Source organism: Neofelis nebulosa, chromosome 9 (genome assembly GCF_028018385.1).
Source record: "Neofelis nebulosa isolate mNeoNeb1 chromosome 9, mNeoNeb1.pri, whole genome shotgun sequence".
Classification (NCBI taxonomy): Eukaryota; Metazoa; Chordata; class Mammalia; order Carnivora; family Felidae; genus Neofelis; species Neofelis nebulosa.
The window spans coordinates 30138720-30155490 of NC_080790.1; the positions used below are offsets into that span (position 1 = coordinate 30138720).

General features: G+C 45.0%; 1 protein-coding gene across 2 annotated transcripts in view; it reads left to right on the top strand.

Annotated features, from left to right (window-relative positions):
- The window catches only part of VIT (vitrin), a 106907-nt gene that overhangs the window by 51215 nt on the left and 38921 nt on the right, over nucleotides 1-16771 (top strand). For both annotated transcript variants that reach the window (XM_058683028.1, XM_058683029.1), the window contains exons 5-7: nucleotides 60-193; nucleotides 5250-5327; nucleotides 12078-12269. In XM_058683028.1, the coding sequence (XP_058539011.1) occupies nucleotides 60-193; nucleotides 5250-5327; nucleotides 12078-12269 (404 nt within the window). The remainder of the gene's footprint in view (nucleotides 1-59; nucleotides 194-5249; nucleotides 5328-12077; nucleotides 12270-16771) is intronic.

Here is a 16771-nt window from a genome sequence, read left to right on the forward strand (position 1 = left end):
TTGACTGTGTCAAAGAATATTTTTCTGTTCTTCAATTTTTTTTTTTTTTCTCTTCATAGTGGTGTGCTTGATAATTCAGGAGGGAAAATACTTGTTCGGAAAGTTGCTGGGCAATCTGGCTATAAGGGGAGTTATTCCAATGGTGTCCAGTCATTGTCTCTGCCACGCTGGAGAGAGTCCTTCATCGTCTCAGGTACGCCCACACACTGGAGAAACACAGCCCTACCCAGGCACTTGGCTTAAGTGACCTCATGGGATGAAATGTATTCTTTTCAATGTTCTATTGGTTTTAGTTTATGGCCCAACTCATTTCATAAAAGTCTGAAGCATTAGCTCTTCTGATAATTAGGATCATGAAACAATAAATTATAATTACAGTGATAAATCACTACAAAGTCTGAAAATATTAAAAGGCTCCAATTGGTCATTTTAAACACACTGCAGCTATCCATAAATCCAATCAAACTTTTAATGAAATGAATTACATTTAATAACTTCGGTTTTTGAACTACTCCTTTAGTTAGGCCAAATATGTCTCATATCTAGAACCTCATTCCTTGATATTTCTGGTAAATGGAAAAAGGGATATAGGCTCTTGTAGAACTGAGCTGCAATTTTGAGATTTCTTTTTATTTAATTGATTGTTTCACTCGTTGGCCCTTGCTATCTAGCTCCTTAGGATTTTTGTAGATAACATTTTCACTCTTTTCCTCCCTCTTCCAATGAGGTAATGTCAGTGAGCTAATGACAAGTGTGATTTCACGGGAAAAAAGGTGACCTAGTATCTGTATTATCATGACCCTCCCTTTCCTATTATTGTGAATTCTGCAACCTTTTGTTTTGAAACTTTAATTGAAAGAATAGTACAATGAATATCCACATTCCCTTCACCTAGCAACATTTGCTTTATTAACCTACTTATCATTTATCTACATTTTGCTCTAAACCATGTGAAAATAAGCTGCAGGCATCATGACACTTTATCCCTCAATACTTCTGCACACATCTGGTAAAAACCAGATTTTCCTAATAACCACAATACCAATACCACACCTAAAGCATTAACATTGGTACAATTATGTTATCTAACAAATAGTTCTTCCTCAATAGTATCCAGTTATCTTAGTCTTCATAGTAATTTCTTCCTCCTCCTACTTTTCTCTCCTTCCCTCCTCTCTCCCTCCCTGTCTCCCTCCCTCCCTTCCTTCCAGATCCACAGTCTAATAAATAATAAAAATCATCCATTGCCTTTAGTTGTCATGTCTATTAACTCTCCAATAATCTAAAACTACCTTTTTTTTTTGTCATGAATGACACTACCTTTTTTTTTTTGTCATGAATGACAATGACATTTTTGAAGTCCCAGCCAGTTGCCCAGTACTGTGTCTCCCAGTCTGGACCACAAACATGTCCAGCCATGTCCTCATGATTGGATTCAGGTTACATATTTCGCCAAGGTTACTACATAGGTAGTATCATAGCATATGCATTGTGCTTTATCACAGTGGTCATATCAGAAGACACAATAATGTCAGTTTATCCAGTTGTCGGTGATGCTAAACTGGACTGCTTGGATACTTTACAGTATCTCTCCATGGTAGAGATACTTTGTAACGAATAAGCAGTCTGTAGGGAGATACTTCAAATCAGCATGACTAGCTCATTCCCCAACAAATTCATCCAATGGTTTAACATCCATTGATGATCCTTGCACTAGCAAGAATTACACTAGAATTTGCAAAATTATAATTGTTCTAATTCTGTCATTCCTTCCACATTTGTTAGCAAGTTTTTTTTACATAAAGAAGAGGGGTTTTTCCCCCTCTCTGCACACCTGTTTTTTCAAGTACCACTAGGGAGTCATGGATTGTTTTTGAAAATATGTTGTAATCCATTATCACCATTATTCTTTTCTTAATTTAACATACAGTGTTGTCGTGGCTTCAGGAGTAGAACCCAGTGTTTCATCTCTTACATATGACACCCAGTGCTCATCTCAAAAAGTGCCCTCCTTCATGCCTGTCACCCATTTAATCTATTCCCCTACCCACCATCCTTCAAGCAACCCTCAGTTTGTTCTCTGTATTTAAGAGTCTCTTATGGTTTGCCTCCTTCTGTGTTTTTATCTAATTTTTCCTTCCTTTTCACTATGTTTATCTGTCGTGTTTCTCAAATTCCACATGAGTGAAATCATCTGATATCTGTCTTTCTCTGGATTATTTCACTTAGCATAATACCCTCTAGTTCCATCACATTGCTGCAAATGGCAAGATTTCATCCTTTTTCATCGCTGAGTAGTATTCCGTTGTATGTATGTATTTATGTATGTGTGTGTCCATTCATCAATTGATGGAAATGTGCACTGTTTCCATAATTTGGCTATCATTATTCTTTTTGATGCTCAAGTTTTCCAAATTCAGCCAGTGGGAGCCCTTTGGGCTTTTTTGGCACATCCTCATTGGTGTTTGAGCACAACATAGTGTTCTATCCTTGTGTTATGATTGGCCTTATTCTGGGCCTTGCATATCCCATTTTCTTCAAAGAGGTTTCACATGAATTTAAACTATATTCTAGCAAAGCTTCTGGCATGCCAACAAGATTAGGAATCTTGAAACTCTCCTGAGGAGCCACCTGTGGAAGACCACCCAAAGCAAGGAAAAGAAAAATGTTTCCTAATATAGTAGGTCTTCTCATCTGGATGGTGTTCTGGTACCTTTATTCATCCCATGCCCCAACTCCTACTATCCTCCATTGATCAGAGTTGGTTTTTTTCAGAGTTTTAATAGAACTACCAACAGACCTTTTAGGATTCTTCACAACTTGAGCAATTCCTATTTCCTCTTGCCTGCAGAATTCTGCAGCCCAGGGTTCAAATTAAACTGGTTTCTATGTCAGGTAGTGGAAAGTCATCAACCACAGTGCCGTGAGAATTCAGAACAGGGGCCATATGAAAATGCTAATAGCTAGACTACAAATTTGTCAAGTATATAGAGAAATGTAATCCCCACATAGGTGTTTACCAAGTAGCTCCTGGCCAAATAAGAGTGTTTCCATCTTAAATGCATACCCTGCAATTCAAGAATCCCCAACAGAGGTTTAAAGGAAAAATTAACTCCAAGAGAGTAGAGATGTTTTGGGTTTTTTAAATGAAAATCAGTCTACTGAGATTATTCCCTATAAACTCAACTTCCATGTCCCCTCATTTCACCTAGTGACATTTAACCAAAACACTTTTTGCCAATTATAATAAACATTGGTGCTTCTGCAATCAGTAGGAATCTCTTTTGAATGGGTGACTTGGGGGGGGCAACACTGGCCAGCAGCCAAGCCACGCTCCCCACCATCTGGGAGCTCAAGGCCACCAACTTCAGCGGGATGGTGTCAGAATCCTCCTCTGAAGGCTCCGGTGCCTCCATGACCTTTTTATTTTTAATTTTCACACATCACGGTGCTCCTTTAGTTAATTCACTTTGGTGGGCTGGGATGGAAGCAGAGGATATGCCTTTTTGGTCAGCACAATCTTTTGGCAGTCCGTGGATAGGAATGGTCAGAGAGGGACTTCCTAATACTGCCCATTTGTTCTTTGATCCACACTTCAGAAAACTGAGCTCATGCTCCTTTTCCTTCTGAATAGAAGCAGGAAAAGCCATAGGATTTTAAATGTGAGAACAGTAAACGGATGAAGACCATGTCTCTGCAGTCCCCTCTGTTGATCAAGTGAGGCCAATGGCCATAGGGCCCCCCCTGGGCCCGAAATAACCTCAATCACAATTTGGAAGAGGTCCAGTCAAGGGCAGGGGACCTGGAAAACTGTTCCCAGGTGACTTTAATGGGATAAAATAACTCAGTCAGCCCAAACATTTTGCCTCCTCCCCACTTTGAGTGATATTTATAGACCATACCAGCAGAGAATCTTTGCATCTCTCTGGTAATACATAGTTCCAAAACATTTTAACTTCTTTTTTTCATTAGACCCCTACCACTTAATATATAGTAAGTTGGTCCATATCATTGTCCATATTTTCTGAATGAGAAGAATGAGAGTCTCAGAGGTTGAGGCAGAGAATACATGGCAAATACAAACAGAAACGTAGATGTTCTCATTCCCAGTTCCAGGTCCTTTCTGAGGCCCCATCATTCTGGCTGCTTCATGGCTCTACAACCTTTTGTGTCAGTAGGGCTTTTGGCAAGAATCGTGCACTAGATTCTGTTCTACCGCTCGGGCTCTCCATTCAATACTCCTCCCCATCTTGTCCTATAAAACTATTTCCTTAGATTGAGATTTAAAATTCTTTCGCTGTCAGATGCAAATATTAGATACCAGGTAGGACCCCTCCTAAGGGTATTTGAAATTGTAACAGAGATCTAAGCATGAAGATATTCCTCCTTCGCATAAATACTAACTGATCATCTCCTACCTACCAGCCACCGCTTGAGGCAGTGTCTCAACGGTTACCAAGTGAGACAAATCCCCAGTCTCCAGGGAGATTCCACATTCCAAGTGACACTGTCCACCTCATTGCGGAGCAAAACTCCTGTGTGGAACTGTAGGCATCATTTCCTGGCGGAGGAAGGCTTTAGACGCAACAGCCTTTCCCGGGCAATTTCCAGTCCTATCAGGCTTGGTACTTGCTTACCCAGCTCCGATCACCTCATCGTTTTTCTTTTTTATGCCTCCTTTGTTTTCCCTGATACATATTAACATTCCTTCTCCTCACCTGGCCTCTAAACTTTCTTTCCCTAGGTGGGCAACAAATGCTTATTTTGAAACCTACTTCTAGGTTTCTTTAGTGCCATGGAATTCAAATGGATCCCACAGGGTCCGTGAAAGGGGGAAAGAGCCATTCATGCACAGCCAGCTTGTGACCAGAGCTCTGGAGCATCCAGAAGGAGAGCACGGGGAGTGCTTTTACAGTCATCTACTGACCTAATTAAACATTCAGCACCACACATATGAAAACCTTAGCTCACATGTCACATCTTCGTGGGCAGAACGAGGGTTGCTAATGTTAACTCTGAGTCACAGAGATATTGTTGCTTCCTTTCTATTATTAATAAAACACAGGCTATACAGGAAAACAAAACCTCACTTGCCTTTCTTATTGTAATCAGCAATTCAGCTTGGTGGGGGAGACCACGGATTTATTGAACTCAAGAGAGATCAATAGGAAAGAGGGAATCAGCATACCAGAATAGAACCATCTAAAACTTCTAGCTCTACAAATAAATTATTTGTTTCTTTTTTGCAGAAGGTAAACCCCAAAAGGGTGTAACCTACCCATCGGCGCTCACATATTCATCATCTAAAAGCCCTGCTGCGAAAACAGGCAAGTGTTCATATGTGATTTCATCTAAATATTCTGAGTTTGTAAACACGTGTTTTAGGAGGTAGTGTAGAAATTAACATCTGGTCAAGCTCCACTGATGCCAGCAATATTTTCACCAATGCCAGAAACGTGACCCCAGAAATCAAGGGGATCAGATGGCTGGGGCTGAGGAGTAAGGCTTCAGTTTTTGGTTGTGGTTTTCGAGTTCCAAGATGATCTCTATGTTTTGTAATTTTCATTCACAATGGTTGTTGCCTTGGATTGTATTGTTACTTTAGAAGATGACAGGACATTCTGTCTAGAAATGTTCCCTGGCAGATGAAAGGGGAAAAGCTGTCTCTTACTAGGTATGAAATGAAGGGAAGCAAAAAGGATGGTGTTAACAGAAAACAACTGATAGAAATAACCCAAGCCAAAGATACAGTGTTTATGAGGTTGTGCGTCATGTGAACCACAAAGGGAGCACAGATAGACTTCAGGTCAGGAAAATACCTTTTTCTAGGTTTTTGTGTCAAGGGAGAACTGGGCTATGAGTCATTGTGTCTTTGGGGGCACTTTGATTTCCCACACAAAGAGAAGGGATAAACATCCCTTTCCAACATAAACACAAAAGGGACACTTGGGGTCTTGCCCAGCTTCTAGAGGAGCCACTCTTTAAAGTTATAGTCTCTGGGCACCTGGGTGGCTCAGTCAGTTGAGTGTCTGACTCATGGTTCCAGCTCAGGTCGTGATCTCACGGTTTGTGGGTTCGAGCCCAACATCAGGCTCTGCACTGACAGCATGGAGCCTGCTTGAGATTCTCTGTCTCCCTCTCTGTGCCCCTTCCCCCACTGGCTCCCTCTCTTTCTCTCTCAAAATAAATTTTAAAAATAATAAAAAGCATTAAAAAAACAAAGGTATAGTCTTATTAAAGAGTAAGTTTTCATCAATTCAAATAAAAAATTCCAGTGAGGGGCACCTGGGTGGCTCAGTCGATTAAACATCCGACTTTGGATCAGATCATGATCTCATGGTTTGTGAGTTCGAGCCCCATGTTGGGCTCTCTGCTGTCAGTGCAGAGCCTGCTTTGAGATCCTCTGTCCCCCCTCCCCACCCCCCGTCCTTCCCCTACTCGTGGACGCTCTTAGGCTTTCTCTCAAAAATAAGTAAGTATTAAAAAAAATTCCAGTGAGAACCATAAAAGGGGGGGGTCCCCTTTTTTCCTATCCCGATGACAAAATTCCTATAGAAATGGGGGGAAGCAGATGAGATGAAGATATGGGGGCCAGCTGTTACTTGCTCTGGTCTTGGCATGTGGGGATAACAGGCTTCCTAATCCCTCCACGACGGTGAGTTAACAGGTAAGTCAGGTCAGGATGACCCCCTCACAGCAAAGCAGCCTTCTTCCATGGGAAAGGAGCTCACTCAACAAATAGGAAACATCTTAAAAAAAAAAAAAAAAGAAAAAAAAACTACAAAGCACCTTGATTTGCCAGGGGCAGCTCCTTCTGATTTAAATGCTGTTTCCCCAGGCAGGCAGCAACCGTCAGGCAGGCAGCTGGTATTGGGCTCGAGTCTCAAGCTACTCTGAACTAAGTAAAAACAGGTAAGTGTTGGTTTGGAGAAGCTCACCAAACCCGAGAAGGCGCATCGCTGGCACTACAGTGAGAGAAAGGGAAGGAAATGCTTCTCAGAGGGTTCTGAGCGAAAGTGGCAGGAGAGCCCCCTCCTGCTTCCCCTTGGCCACCTGCCCCGGCCCCTCCCACCCCCCAGAGGAAAATCAAGCTGACGTTTCCGTTACACTTGACTTCGCAGAGCCTCCTGCCCTCACAGCCTGTACCCACCAAGGCCACCCCGGCCCCCCGTCTTGGGAATAAGACAGGCTCCGCCACCACTCTAGAGAGACCTTGGGCCACCCTCTGGTGGGAACCGCATTCAGGAATCTCGAGGCTCTTGATGACTTGCCTTCCACCGTGTTCCCCTTTGGAGGAAAGACATACGGAATTTGGAATCAAACCAATAGGGGTCCGAATCCTGGCTCTGCCACCTGTTGTCTGTGAGACCTCTTCTTGGCTTGGCTTCCGGGACTGTGACTGGTATCAAATGTGAATGCTGCTGTCAAAGAGGCCTTCACAGCGTCTGGCACGTAGTAGATGCTTAGTGAATAGATTTCCTGCCCTTGTGTATAATCCTGACTCAGTGGCAGGAAGAGCAAACCCTCCCTCGTCACCCTGACCTCCAGACACTGCTGTTAACTGAGCTTCAGGGTCCGCACTGTCCTCCACTGGGGGAAGGGGAGGGGTGACACAACACGATGATAAGTGCCAGCTACTGCCACTTGCCAAGTGCCCACCATGTGCCAGGCACTGTGCGGGCCCCTCACAGACGTGGTGCCTAGTTAGGACCCGGCCTGGTCAGGTCGGTCTGACCATCCCCATTTTACAGCAAAGGAACGGTAGTGGCCGAGCTGCTGAGGCCTGAAGTCAGGAGTCCAGCCTGATGCTGGCTGACGGTTCTCAAATCAGATTTCCAGGGTCCGTCCCAGATGCGGCGCATCAGAATCTATGTGGTTAGGGCCCTGGAGTCTGCATTTTAACACCGCCGCTATGATTCAATGATGAGTGAGGTGTAGGGAGCTCTGAGGACCTCCTGCTGCTGTTGAGCAGGTTGTTCAGAACTGTTCATGACCTGGGGTGCCTGGGTGGGCTCCATTCGTTGAGTGTCCAACTCTGGATTTTGGCTCAGATCACGATCTCACAGTTTGTGGGTTTGGGCCCCACATCGGGCTCTGCATCAACGGTGTGGAGCCTGCTTGGGGTTCTCTCCCTCTCTCTCTCTCTCTCTCTGTCTTGCTGCCCTTCCCCCTCTCATGCTCACTTGCTCTCTCTCTCAAAATAAATAACTAAACTTAAAAAATTTAGAAAAAAGAAAGAACACTACATGACCTTGTCCATAGAGTAATATGTTAAGAGCCTAAAGGAAATTTTCACGTTTTCCCATGAAAATCTTTGAAAAGATTTCCGTGAGGCTTCTGTGTATCTGACATTGTATGAAGAAACCATTTTGATGGTTTCATTTCTAACTGCTCAAAAGGAACCTGGTGCAATGAAGGATTCACTTTGGGTCACATCAGGCGTTATGTTCCGTAAGGAATTGGGAGCAATTGGGGAAGGGTTCTTTCTCTGTCTTCATCTTAAAGACAGTTCTGTTCCAGGCAGGAGAGCAGGTGGAAATAATAGCCCATGGAAGACCATGGAAAACCAGACACATGGATCTCTTGGTTGAATTTATGACTCGCTTGAAAGTATCTGCGTCCTAAGCAGCTAACACGACTGGCTGTCATCAGGATATTTAATCTGCTCTCCAGCAATCAATGTTAGCAAAGGAAGACTGGGGGTACTTGGAAACCTCACATTAGCCAACGGTGTGAGAAAAAGACATTTCATGTTTTCAATATCTCATGAGTGTAAGGTGACAAAAGTCATTACTGCTAGAAGTTTTATTTTTAATTGTGGCTTAATTAACAATTTCCAAGTAAAATGTACTGTAGGTTTTATATCTTTCTTTCCAAATTAATACTTTTATCCTATTTCATAATATATATATGTTATTCTATTAAATGGCTCTTCCCTGTATGAAGCGGGTCCTACCTGGGCCCACATGCCCCTAACAAGACGCTAATGCTTTGGAGCATTTACCAGAGAGTAAGACAGAAGACTACTCCGGAGAAATCAGAAACTTCCCTAGGACTTGTCATGAAGGCTCAGTTCCTTTGAAGTCACGGAAATGTCATAAACCACACAGGTTTGGTTTTGCCCAAGGACGGCGTGAAGACTGGCTGACCCCCCAAAGCTGCCGCCAGCTCTTTAGCGATCGTCTGCCACCATCTCCGGGCAGATTTGAGGGTGACCAACTGTTAGCGACAACAGGGAAAAGGAGAGCCGGGATGGCCTACGAGAGCAAACTGAACGGCCAAACTCCAACCTGTGTCTGGGGCACTGTGTGCTGATATGCTCTCCCGAGTCCGTGCCCACAGGTGACAGCGGCAGGGTGGGAAACGAGCAGATGCCAGTGCTGGGTGATGGGTCTAAATGCCCCGGCACACATGTGCCTGCGTGACTGGCCCAAGGTCATGGTGCTGACACTGTTTTCCCAGCATGCTGTACAATGTCAAAGAGGAAGTTGGATGGTTCACAGGAACAGCACGGCACCTAATCTCAGATGCTGTCCCTTCGGCCTGCTGTTCTATGTACCGAAGCTGCATATCCCTAAGCAGAGTTAAAAGCTAGAGCTGGGGGCAGGGAGCACCTGGGTGCCTCAGTTGGTTAAGCATCTAACTCTTAATTTCAGCTCAGGTCATCATCTCACAGTTCATGAGATTGAGCCCCATGTCGGGCTCCATGCTGAGAGCATGGAGTCTGCTTGGGATTCTCTCTCTCCCTCTCTCTCTGCCCCTCCCCGGCTCCTGCTCTGTCACTTGTCTCTCTCTCAAAATAAATATACTTAATAAAAAAAAAAAAAAAAAAAAAAGCTACGGCTACGATGCTGTGGTAAGCTGACAAATGCCCCTGCACCACCAAAGATACCCACGTCCTTGTCCCTGGTATCTGTGAATTCTTCCATATACGGCAAAACGAGAAAGGGGAGGGGTGCTTGGCCAATGGGACTAGGTTAAGATATTTGGATGGGGAGACTATCCTGAATTATCTGGGGCAGGGGGAGACAGAGGGAGATTTGATACACATGGAGGAGAGGGTCATGTGAAGACAGAGCAGAGAGAAACTCAGGATGTTGGCCTTGAGGACTGGAGGGGTGTGGCCACAAGCCAAGTAATGCCAGCAGCCACCAGACAATGGAAGAGGCAGAAAGCAGGTTCCGCTCACACCTTGACTGCTGACACCTTGAGGTCAGCCCCAGTGACACTGAGTTCCAACTTTTGGCCTTCAGAGCTGTGAGAGAATAGATTTTTGTTGTTTTAAGCCAGTTTGTGCGTTTGTGACAATTTATGACAGCAGCACTAGGACACTAATACAGAGGAGCAGGCATAGGAGTTAATGTCCCTGCTGGGGGGCTCAGGTGACACATGTAACTGGTCCCTCCCAGGACTGGGGTGCTGTTCAGTTTGGGGACCATTTTGTGTCCCCTTCTGACACAGACCATGGCTGTCAATACAATATCCAATGCCCAGAGGATAGCCACTGGTCCCCATGCCCTAAACCTTCAGAGAAACTGTCAGGGCCCCCAGAGAACTAACACATTAAGACTTGTTTAAAATTGTGGAGGGGTGCCTGGGTGGCTCAGTCAGTTAAGCGGCCGACTTTGGCTCAGGTCATGATCTCACGGTCCGTGAGTTCGAGCCCTGCGTCAGGCTCTGTGCTGACAGCTCAGAGCCTGGAGCCTGTTTCAAATTCTGTGTCTCCCTCTCTCTGACCCTCCCCCGTTGATGCTCTGTCTCTCTCAGTCTCAAAAATAAATAAACGTTAAAAAAAAATTTAAAAAAAACAAATGGAATTATAAAATTGTGGAGGGGTGCCTGGGTGGCTCAGTCAGTTAAGTGTCTGATTTCAGCTCAGGTCATGATCTCACGGTTCAAGCCCCACATCGGGCGCAGAGCCTGCTTGGGATTCTCTCTCTCCCTCCTTCTCTGCCTCTTCCCCACTCACACTGTCTCTGTCTTCCTCAAACTAAATAAATAAAACTTAAAAAAATTTTTTTTAATTTTTTTTAATGTTTATTTACTTGAGAGAGAGAGAGAGAGAGAGAGAGAATGAGCGGGGGAGGGGAAGAGAGAGAGGGAGACACAGAATCCAAAGCAGGCTGCAGGCTCTGTGCTGTCAGCACAGAACCCGACCCAGGGCTTGAACCCACGAACTGTGAGATCATGACCTGAGCTGAAGTTGGGTGCTCAACTGACTGAGCCACCCAAGTGCCCCAACTAAAAAAATTTCTTTAAATCATGGAAACAATGTAAATCACTACACATGAATGAAGAGCACAATTTAGTAGAATCTAGGTGATCCTTACCATGTAATTATTTCCATTACCCCATTTTACAGATGAGCAAACTGGGGCCCAGAGGAGTGAGTTGACTAGTCATGAACCAGTCTAGGCTAGAACATCTAGAATGCATTCTCTGAGAGTAAGTCACAGTGAAAGCCCCAAAGTTCCTTCCATCCCTAGGTCAATGCTGACACAGCAAAAAAAAACAAAAACAAAAACAAAAAAAAAAGAAAAGAAAAAGGTTCATAAACCATTGCTTCTGGTGTCTGGCAAATTAATTTGGCAGTAAATCATGTTCTGCCTTCTCAGTGTTGCTGTAGGATTTAACTGTTTAAATATTTTATTGTTATGGGGCGCCTGGGTGGCTCAGTTAAGCGTCCAACTTCGGCTCAGGTCATGATCTCACATTGTGAGTTCGAACCCCGCATCGGGCTCCGTGCTGTCATTTCAGAACCTGGAGTCTGCTTCGGATTCTGTGTCTCCTTCTTTCTCTGCCACTCCCCCGCTCGCGCTCTGTCTCTCTCTCTCTCTCTCAAAAAATGAATCAATGTAAAAAAAATTAAATATTTTATTGTTATTTAGTCTTTGGTTTGTTTATTGGCTCATTGTTCCCTCCAGATTGTACATTCCTTTCGGGCAGGTGGATTTTCTCCTCTGCAGCAGCTAGCAGAGATCTTTGCCCAAAGCTAGTGTTCAATAAGCATTCGTCTCTGTCCTGACGGGCCCACCAGCCAATTGGTAGGCCTCAGTATAATTTCGTCTTTTTTACAGATGAGGCCACGAAAGCCTACCAGAAGCCACCAGTTCGAGAAACAACCGCACAGCCAGTCACCCTGACGCAGGTAACGGGAGCCACTGCGACCGGAGCCGCCCACGCCAGCCTGCCAAAGCCGTCCCCATCTGCCGACTCCACCAGCAGCAGCCTCAGACCCCAGCCCGTGGGCCTCAGGAGCGGGGAGCTGGGTCAGTAGGTAGACTGTGTGTTGTCATGCTCTAGGAAAGTAGGAGACGGGGCTTCCGGGGTAACAGCTCTGTCCGCATGCTTGTGCGGAGTGCCGCCTTTTGGGCTGGCTGAGGAATAGCGCCGAGAGCTGGGCCGGAAGTACGTGGTTGTGTCCTTCCGGACTCCAGGGGTAAATCTGAGCCTGATACTACATTAGGACCAAGCTAAGAGCTAAGCCAACCACGTGGAAGGGGCTTAAGACAGATTCGGAAGTGTGACTGCTGTTACCATACTTAGGAAGGTAGGACGTTACGTGAAACTTTCCCATTGCAAAAGCCGAGTCGAAGGGATAGTAGGTTTCAAAGTAAATGCTGTTGCGTTTTGTTTTAAGGGACAAACGTATGCTCCTGCTCCTGAAAGTCTTCAAATATTAGAAGCAAACAAAAGCAAAAAAAAAAAAAAAAAAACTATAGGAAAAGCCAGACAGCTAAAGTTTTTATTCCCTTTCTGATTGCTGTTTATGTATCCGTTTCTTAAATAGTGTTTTAGATTTAACCAATCTTGGTATTACATAACCAATCTTGGTATTACCTCAAGAGCTCATCTGATAACTCAGTCTCTAGTTTCTATGCAGGTTTTTATGCAAGCCATCCTAGGCTAATAAGACTGTCTCATTTCTAAAGGTCTTCTGGAAAGAGTCCAGAACATTCCACAGCAGGAGTGACAGCAGGTTTTTCTAAATATTTCCCACCCAGGGCCATTTTCCCCTTCTAGGAGGACGTGCCCAGGACTTGTTCCTTCAGCCTCACCTCCAGCCACACAGCAGGGCCCTTGCCTGTTCCACGTCAGAGTCCGGCCATCCATTCATCCTTTTATCTAACAAATAACGTCAGCACTTGCAACATGCTGGACACTTCGAAGCACCTTACAATTAGCCTATGAGATCCTCATAACCGAGCTACATAATTAGATCTACGACTTCTGATTTCACTAATTCCTTGCATTGATGAGGAAACCAGAGAGAAGGGCAGTGAGGAAACCGGCCCAGGTCACACGGCTGGGAAACAGCAGAGCCACGATGGCACCCCAGCAGCCGGGGTCCCCCCTGTCCTGCAGGAGGCATCCCTGCCATAAACGAACACCCCAGCACGAATGAAGCCATCCCAGAAGGAGGGGCCTGACCTGCCCTTGCCACGGATGGGGCAGCGAGGCCAGAGGACGTTAGGCACCCCCAACGCCCACTGTGTGAAGAATAACAACAATGGAGCACGCAGTCCCTGCTTCCCTGTGCTGGACACCCTGTGTGCACTATTTTACTCAATGTTCCTAACTACTCTATGAAACAAGGGGTATTATCATTCCATAGGATGAACGACCCCTGGAAGGATCAATGATGGAAAGTACCCAAATAAAAATACCATAAAAATAATTGCTGGGATACACAGGACATGACCCCCATCCCCGCCCCCGCCATCCTGTTCCTGTGGAACCCCGGCTAACACGAGCACAGGCACATGATGCCTGACAGCAAGAGAAATATCAGGAAGCAAGGATCCTGGGTGAGAGAGGCCCTCAAGCCACAAGCTTTCCTTCTTCATAACTTCAGGCTCTTGACTTTAGGGGCCCTTGATTCTTTCAGAGACTTTTGAGTGGTTGAGTAAGTTGTTTGCTCCTGGTGTCTCCTCGGAGGAGGTCAGTTTTTACATAACACGTATAATTAAACATGTGGCATATTTATCTGGCTACACTAGGAGCTTGGAAATCCTGTGACAGGCTGGGCCTGTGCTGGTAGAAACCTCAAGGAACTTGATGTAGTGGCTCCTGACCTGGCAAAGCCTCATTATTCCTGGCTGGGGGACAGGGGCCGTTGGACAGCAGCCTCCCAGCCCGGCAGCCTCCCTCTTCAACCTCGGCCAGCGCCCACGCCGCCCCACAGCCTGCCAGGCAAACACTCAGAACGAGCGCTCCATGCCGCCTCCACGGTAACTGCCAAGAAATGGGCCAGACTGGAAAGGGAAGAAGGGAGAGGGGGCTTGAAGAAACCATGTTGCCCGCTCAAAGGATTTGCTGTAGGAATGAAGAGAAGTGAAAATGGATGTTTGAAGGCCTCTGTCTTTTTCTTTTTTTAAGAAGAGTTTGTTGAAATACTTTCCACATATCCTACAATTCACCCATTGAAATCGTACAATTCAGTTGTTCTTAGTATATTTGCAGAGTTAGGCAACCATCCCCACGATCGATTCTAGAACATTTGCATCATCCCCAAAAGAAACCTGTACCCATTAACTGATCCCTCCGTCCCCCAGCCCCAGGTAACTGTAAGTCTGCTTTCACAAATGCCTATATTCATGTATGGCTATAGGTAGCTTGCTGTGATCTTTTAGCCCAACTATATTAAATCATAATCAGTACACAGATAATTCCTTTTTTTCTTCAAATCAACTGAGAATGTTCTGCCAGCTATAACAGAGCAACTCTCTTATTGCTGATAGACAAGTGAGTTGTTGTTACTGCCTTTATTGAGGGTTTTCTCCTCTTTTGTATTGACGAGAGTCAAAAGATTGTAGAGGTGTGTTGTAGATGGGGTGTCCAGGTAAAACATAATTTATTTGTTTATTCAACAAATATTTATTGAGAGCCTACTATGTGTCAGGCACTGCCCTGAGATCTTGGGCTACACCTGTGAACACACCCTACCAAGATCCCTGCAACGGGTCCCTTCAGCTTAGGACACCTAGAAGTGTGTAGCCAGAACAGGAGCAATCTGCCTCTGAGATCAATGAGTATCTTTGCTCTACAATAAGATAAAAGGCTGCCTCTCAGACAGAACATAGGAACTTGGAGGGAGTCTTGCGGAAGGTGGAAACTTTGTAGCAGGAAAAGACAGAGGCCCTCCCAGCCCAAGAAGAGGAGCTGATACAGATGGAAGAAAAAGGATGGGTCTGGACACCCCTTAACTGACCCATGAATAGGCAAACCTAACAAGACAGTGAGGAACAAATCAAGGCTGGGGGTAAGGGAGCCAAGAGCCAGAGCAATAGAGACTTCTCAGAGGGACAGGAGTGAGGCCGTCCGTCATGAGAGAAGCCAGACTACACCGGCACCCACAGAGCCACATCCCATGACCAGAGAGGGCAGCCAGTAGAACCAGATCCATAGATATGCTGGGGAAGGAGTTCTAGAAAAGATGGAAAATCCCTCCAGGCCTGCTCTGCAGGGTCAGCTGAATCTACCGCAGGCTTACAAGGGTCGGGTGGTTCTGCTGGGCATGATTTTCCTAGTCGGGTTCCTTTCAAGAAGTGCCACAGGTGACACAGGAGACCTAACAGATTACATGTGCCCACGAAGAAGGGTAAACCAAGGAAGGGAGCAGAGCGCCGCCTGGTGGCAAGACGTGGGCGGCTGTGGTCATTCACCTTCTCGCCGTTTATCTCCTCTCTGAAAGCTTATCTGTCTTTAAGTTTATCTGGAAAACTTAGGTCTTCAAGTCCAGTCTTATAAATAGTAAGAAAAAGATGAACATTCCCATGGAAAAATAGGTGAAGGTCATGACCAGGCAAGCCACAGTGGAAGAACTGTAAATGACCAATAAATAGAGCAGAAGATGTTTAACCTCCCCAGGAATCAAATCAATGCAAATTAAGCTATATCACATCCTTCTTCACCAATTCACATGAGAAACTGAGGATACGTGGTTTGGGCAAAAGTGTAGAGAAACGACCCAGAATTTGCACTTACTGGAATGTATCCTGAGGTAACGTCATCTGAGGGGGACAAGGAGCCTGGACACAGATGTTGTTCCTAACAGAAAAAGAAGTACAAGCGATTTAATTGTCCACCATCAGAATGGTTAAAGCAATTAGCACACAGCTATTATCATTTTGATGAATATGTGCACCTCCTGGCAGGAGACTGGCCTGTGGTGGGTTGTTAACTCAAGGAAGGAGTCGACAAAACAGCACAGGTGCTGATCTCACTTGTGTACCAGCAACTGGAGGATAGAGGGACTGCATGTGGGTTCTTGCTATACACGGCGTATATTTTCACAGTGAGCACATGTTATCGTTATTACAATGAGAGAGAAAACAAAGCTATTTAGAGTTTGTATTCAGACAGATAGAACAGAGTCAAAGGGAGGGAAACGTTGACTTGTGGACAGTTTGGGTTTTAAGAGAAATTGATATTGTTCCATGACCTTTTTTTTTCTCTCCCCCTCCCTGACACTTGGTTCCTTCTCTCAGCTCATTTTCCATGGTTCCCTCTTTATAAAATCCCCCTCCTTCCTTTTAAAACCTTGCTTCAGAGCAATTGCCCAATAAATAATGAACACCGAAGTTGCATTTGATTTTCTCATAAAGTAATTAAGGATAACCCTTCGTGTGCCTTTAAAATGACTGAAAGCTAATGCTATTTGTGTCAATACCCTGTTAACGCCATTTAAGCAAATTGTTAAATGTTAAGTGACATTGCTATTGAAGGATTACTTTAACCTCCTCAGGAGTGGCACTGTTGAGAATTATTG